The sequence below is a fragment of the Brachycentrus maculatus genome, unplaced genomic scaffold (genome assembly GCF_059751285.1).
Source record: "Brachycentrus maculatus isolate JH-2025_06_01 unplaced genomic scaffold, ASM5975128v1 h1tg000408l, whole genome shotgun sequence".
NCBI lineage: Eukaryota > Metazoa > Arthropoda > Insecta > Trichoptera > Brachycentridae > Brachycentrus > Brachycentrus maculatus.
In genome coordinates, this window is record NW_028281157.1 from 395,199 (window position 1) to 401,447 (window position 6,249).

The following is a 6,249-nucleotide window of genomic DNA, read 5'->3' on the forward strand; positions in this document are numbered from 1 at the left end:
AAAAATGACGGCTGATCGTCGGCACTGAAGTACGTACAAGTGGAATGTAAATACTAAATACAGCACCACTGGCCGTATGGATTTTACATACTACATCTGACAGATGGCAGTCTAGCGGTCGTCGCTCGTTGCTTACTTCAGTTCGTTAAAGCACTATGGCTTCTGTCACGGTAAGGTTTCTTCGTTTTATTTCTGATATAAAAATACAATTTTCAATATGTGTACTATGTAATAGAAACAAATTTTAACATGTTATAACTAATTTAGTCGTAGATGTTCACATTTTGCCGTTGTTTAATCGCATTTAGTAGTTTTGTGTCACTGACGTTTCTCCAGTATAGCCAACCGTTGGTGATGTGTACATTTATTTTGCCTAGAATTTATTATTTTCGCAAATAATAATAACGCTTTTGCTTTTTCGCTTAACGCTTTCCCTTTTTCTCGTTATTGAAAACAGGGTGTACCGCAGGTGCCGCTTCTAGATGATGACACCGTGGCTTTCGGGGAAGAGGATTTGGCCGATAAGCAATTCACGTATGTAACCCATTCCGTATTTTCACTATTTTATAAGTTAGTACTGGCAGTTCTCTAATTCCAAATTCTCACGGAAATTATACAGATGTTAACACGAAAAAAAACTATGAACCCTATAAAAGCGGTTGACTAATTATATATTTTTAAATGGGAATGGTTCACAATTTTTTTTAAAACCTCTTCATCATAAAATAGGGTACAACTTGCATGTAACTTTAGAAATATGACCTAAGCCGGATTAAATTTTACACCAAACGATTCCCACCTGATCAAAATATTGAATCAAAATGATATGCTTGCTTTTCCAAGTCAAAAAAAGTAGAGTTTTTAAAACGGTAAATAGTTGAAGTTGCTGTGTTTTAGGTTCAAATTTTGATATTGATCCTACCGGACTTCTCACTAAACTGCTAAGGAAATCACCCATTGAAAGAAAATCAAAAACTATTGTACTTAGATTTCTTCTATTGGACTAATAACAACTTTTCCAGAAGAAAAAATAAAAGTTCAACATGATAATCAGAGAAACAGAGTTGTCGTATTTATTCTTCGATAATGATTATTTATCTAAGTAACGACTATTAAAATAATGTTCAAATAAATGAAGAAAAGCCCTTTTTTGCAGTCAGTATATTTGTGTGCTAGGGCATCAATTTATGAATTATTATAATATCTTCTGCCAACAAATTTCACTAACATATTTGGAAATAATTTTATTTGATTTTAGTCACCCGTACATTGTATTCTTTCATCTTGTATTCCGATGCTCCGCCATAGTCATCTACATTCTCTGTGGATGGTTCTCCGACTCCTTCATAGCCAGTTTCGTGTGTGTCATCCTGCTGCTATCTGCAGACTTCTGGACCGTCAAGAATATAACTGGAAGACTTCTGGTGGGACTACGCTGGTGGAACTACGTTGATGACGATGGGCGATCGCATTGGGTATTCGAAGCCAGGAAGGTAATCATATTTCGTTGTATAAAATAGTTCTCAATATATCGTACAGGTGAAAGTGACCAACAAAACGTAAAATGTTCAGGAGGGTCATTTAAGTTACTTTTGCTTGGCAAGAAAATAAACATTAATGCAGTCATTTTAAACAAATCAATGTATCAAACTTCCAAGTTTAAAATCCTTTGGGATTTTTTTCAGGACAATATTAAGCTAGTAAGATATCAAATAGTCAATGATCATGTAAAAAATGCACTTGGTCACTTTCTCCTGTATGACTACGATATAGAGATGGAATTTAAAAAAAAAATATTTTGATGCTATTGAAAGTTTTCAATATTTCATAATAAAATAAAGGCAATGTGGTGGGTTAAATCCACTAAGATGATCAGTAGATAATTATCAAATGATGTTTTGTTTTTAACGAAACTCAAAATTATTTAATTTATTTTAATTTTCATCTTGTCCGCCTCCGTAGCGTAAGCACGCTCGGCTAACCCACTGGAGGTCCCAGGTTCAATTCCTGGAGGGGAGGAGGTCCAGATAAATACAAGTGATTTTTTCACTCTAATATTTATTCAATGTTGCCCTGGACTGGTACTTGAAACGGAGAGCTGATCACCTTCCCTTCATGTGTTAATGATCAAGATAACACTGTATTTATATGATGCAGTGCCCTATGTACCAACGGGTGAGGATGAGGGTTTGAATGAAAAATGAAATTAATTTTGATTTGTTTATTCAACCTGTGTAAACTGAATGAGTTGTGTGTTTTTCCTGTGTGGTCATAATTTTTTTCAAACTTAATCAAGACTTAAGCTAATCCTTGTTACATTTTGCTATTATTTTTGTTGATGAAAGCTAACATAACTAATAGGGCTCCCCACAGGGGCGGGTGAACCCATCTGAGAGCCGCATGTTCTGGCTAGGACTCATCCTGTGTCCAGCTGTTTGGGGAATTTTCTTCATAATCGCTCTCTTTGGTCTAAAATTCAAATGGCTGGTGAGTATTATGTTTTTTGTTTGTTTTTAAATGTCTACAAGACACAAATAATGATAAATAAAAAAAAAAAAATTTTTAGCTACAAAACACACAGTTTTGATTCATCATAATCAGTTTTTATCTTTACGACTTCATGAAAATTGCTCTCCACACATTTTTTCTATTTCTCATTCCTACTAGTTTGAAGTTATATTAATATCACATAATTTTTTTGACATATTATTTAATAACTCTTTTACATATTTAATTATTATATTATCAATAGCAAATGTACTTATTAGTCAAATTAACATGTTGTTTTTTACTGATTATTTTAATTTTAACATGAAAAAATACTAGAAATATAAAAAAAAAAAATTGGTCGGCATGCTTAAAATTTAATGCTTATATTTAAAAGTAAATCTGTCTGGAATCATTAATATTACTGTTGAATCTTAAAAAAAATCTGTTTGAGCAAATTTTGAAAAATCTTTTGGAAACCTCTAAATAAATAAATATTTTATAAATATATATGTCGAACCCTCCTATATATTTTATTTTAAGCCACAAATCGACAATTAAGATGTTTGAAAAAAAAATCCGATGTTGCTTTTTATATCTTTAGTTTCAACCTGTACAACGAAATTGCAATTACTTGGATGGAAATCTCTGACAACACATTACAAATCCTCCAGACAAAATATTTGAATTCTTTTATGAAATTGTATTTTTTGGCCTACGATGAGTGTACATGGGAGTTTTTGATTTATATTTAAAAAAACAAATATTCTGTCTTAGTGCTATACCACAAACTATATTATGTATGTAGTTATCATATTTTGACTTACTATGTTAAGAAAAAAAAATGCAATGATATACTACGAATAGGGCTTTGTAAAATTTGTTAAAATAGCTCAGTATGTTAAGAATATGTATTGTTTTAAAAACTCTTTGGTGTAAATTGTATTCAATCCTATTTTAATTGTTCATGTAAAAATATCTCTAATATTGTGATAATTTATTTCTAGCTCTTAGTGATGATAGCCCTCACCCTTAACGGAGCAAATTTGTACGGATATGTTAAATGCAAGTTTGGAACAAAAGAAAACCTTTCTTCAGTCACGTCTGACTTTGTCAAACAGCAGATCTTCCAAAATGCAGCTACCTTTATGTCACCTAAACCAGCCCAGCCCACAACAAGCAAACCGACTGGAATTATTTAGTTATTTTTTATCCACCTAGTAAAATTCTTGGTGAATGATGTGATTTATGCTAACATGATTATATTTATATAAATTCTTGTATTATAATCTTTTATGCAATTAAGTATTTTAGGTTATGTTAGTATTAATTATGCTACTGAATATATTCCAATTATTGATTGTTTAAACAAATATTTATTTTTGTTAAGTTAAATCTTAAACTATTTGCTGTATTTTGATAGTCAACCAGGGGTATATATGAGTTTTATAAACAGAGATATACCAATCAAAAACTTGGTTACGTTTTGTTGTATACATATGTATGTAATTTGTTGACAATATACCCCTAGTGATCAATCGATTTGTATTAACTTTCTGTTGAGCCTTGCCATATTAAAGTGGTGTTTCTTTGTATTGTATAGATTCGATTTGTTAGTAGAATATTTATCTTATGACATTTCTTCTTTTTTTCTTCATAGGAACATATTGCTCACTCCTTTCAAGAACGTCGTAAATAAAAAACTTGATTTTTCAGGAGAAGGTTTTTAAAGTTCAAAAATATAACACAATGTATTAAAAATAAATATCAAGCCACTTATTGAACTTTTTACTGTGCAACAGATCTTTTTAGGTAAAACCTAAAAGATTTTTCTCCATTTGAAAAATATTTAGTATATTTAAGAAAATAATTAAACAATACCTTTTCTTCAAAATGCAAAAACAACACTTTCTGCCCTCTAGCGGGTAAATATTAAGTTAAAAATATGCCGCTTTTGCTGGAATATAGTACATTTTCTGGGCATTCCGAAAACATGCACAACTGAAAATTGACGATTTTAAATTTATGACGTTCTTGAAAGGAGTGAGCGATATGTGAGCTGCATTTATTTTGAGAAAATAAATTAATTCATTTTTATCTCTTGGAAGTATCTATGTGTCTATCGAAATATGTAAAAATGTTTACCGGAACTTATTGAATATTTATTTATGGACACCCTTCTGTTCTCAAGAGGTTATTATTACTCTTTGAATTTTTATTAACTCGAAGAATTGATATTTTCATTCTTAATATTTATTTGTGAAATTTGTTCAAAAAACAGCATTTTAGTACATTGACAATATTTTACATCAATACAAGTATGCGTTGGTTTCGATGCTGTTAGAACTAGTGCAAAAATATATTATTTTTTTCAATTCCCGCTTCGAAACAAGGCATTGCCAACGCATATTGATTCCAAGTTACACTTACTTGCAATGATGTCATTCTTGACATTGCGATTAAACCTTCTTGTTGGGATTTTAAGAATAGACTATTCAATTCTTTATATCTTCCTTAAAGATGTAAGATTTTTTATATTAATTTATTTTCTGGCTAAAAATATTATAGTAAATATCCTTTTATTTTTGATTTTCACTTTCCTAAAACAACATTCATATGTAAAGTGTTTAATTTTTGTGTGTTTTTTTAAAAAAAAAATATTTATACAAATACATGAAATATGTCCATCTGTACTGTCTACACTACTACACTAGTTAAGGCATTATCAACCCTTTGGAATAGAAACTCATTCATTCATATCCATTCTCTATGTTCAAATGCCTCCAGGCTCTTCTTTCAGCCGCCAGCTTTATTCTTCCAAGTCATGACCGCGTCCCAAAACGAGAACTGCTGACAAATTGTCAGGAGTGGACATCCTTTGAGGTGGGAACCTGATGCCTTGTAAAAGAAGCAACCTTGATTTAGGAAAATATAAAATATAAATTTTTCAAGGATCACTAGATACTATTACATAACTTTCATTTAACAAATTTAAGTTAATTTGACTAAATATCAGCTCTATACTGTCACAGACACTATCATAATATAACAGTTTTTTTTTGTGTATTTCAAAAAAGATTTTTAACTGATTCCTCTTGATTTTTTCATTAAAAGCTTTACTCTCATATTAATTTTTTAAATTACGATGAATGTTAAATTATATTTATTTACTTGGTGTCTCTTTTCGGATTAATTACCGATTGTAATCTAAAGTATTTTCCTTTTTTTCCCTCACAATGACTTTGTGATTCCTCTTTATTTCAATGCCATAATTTTGACTGTATGAATATTTTATGTAAAACCAAAGTCGTAGGTTTATTTGGTTCCTGTAAATGAAAGAAATGCAGATACTCTGCTTGTGAGAAATTCTCATATTCTTTAAATTTTTATTCCAAATAAAGTACATGTACAACAAATTAAATGTGTTTATTCATTCCCTTAATTTTTTTATTTGAGTATATACACAGATATTGTATAAAAAATACATTGTATACAAGAACAAATTATAATTATATTTTTCAGCTTTGTATATATATTTCATATTATTATTTCATATTCATTTGTACAAAGCTGAAAAAAACAGTAAGAGCTTCCCTGAATCGATTTTCCTGACATGAAAAATATCAATGCCTTAGGAGGAAAGTCCAGTAGCGGTAAGTTATTCTATGTAGATTTTTAGTTCCAACTGTTAGACTTACTAACCATCACGCCACCGCTGGAGCAGGCAGAGAGGATAGAATGCCACGCCACTCTGTCTTTGCA

General features: G+C 30.5%; 1 protein-coding gene across 4 annotated transcripts; it reads left to right on the top strand.

The window, feature by feature from the left end:
• The first annotated feature begins 74 nt into the window (after positions 1-74).
• On the top strand, positions 75-5,903 carry LOC148302797 (putative Golgi apparatus membrane protein-like protein CG5021). 4 transcript variants are annotated; one of them, XM_088270995.1, is made up of 5 exons: positions 75-170; positions 458-534; positions 1,259-1,493; positions 2,362-2,487; positions 3,495-5,903. In XM_088270995.1, exons 1-5 carry the CDS (start codon positions 156-158, stop codon positions 3,687-3,689), a joined length of 648 nt encoding a protein of 215 aa, XP_088127121.1. In that variant the 5' UTR covers positions 75-155; the 3' UTR covers positions 3,690-5,903. The 4 variants fall into 4 exon arrangements, with proteins under 4 accessions (XP_088127121.1, XP_088127122.1, XP_088127123.1 ...); XM_088270996.1 differs by having other exon boundaries at positions 76-170; positions 2,374-2,487; XM_088270997.1 differs by having other exon boundaries at positions 101-170; positions 470-534.
• The last annotated feature ends 346 nt before the right edge of the window (positions 5,904-6,249 follow it).

Excerpts from the sequence above, each read along its gene's own strand:
- LOC148302797 (XM_088270995.1), top strand. Across the intron at positions 1,494-2,361 it reads GGGTATTCGAAGCCAGGAAG|GGCTCCCCACAGGGGCGGGT; the intron begins GTAATCATATTT and ends CATAACTAATAG. Across the intron at positions 2,488-3,494 it reads GTCTAAAATTCAAATGGCTG|CTCTTAGTGATGATAGCCCT; the intron begins GTGAGTATTATG and ends ATTTATTTCTAG.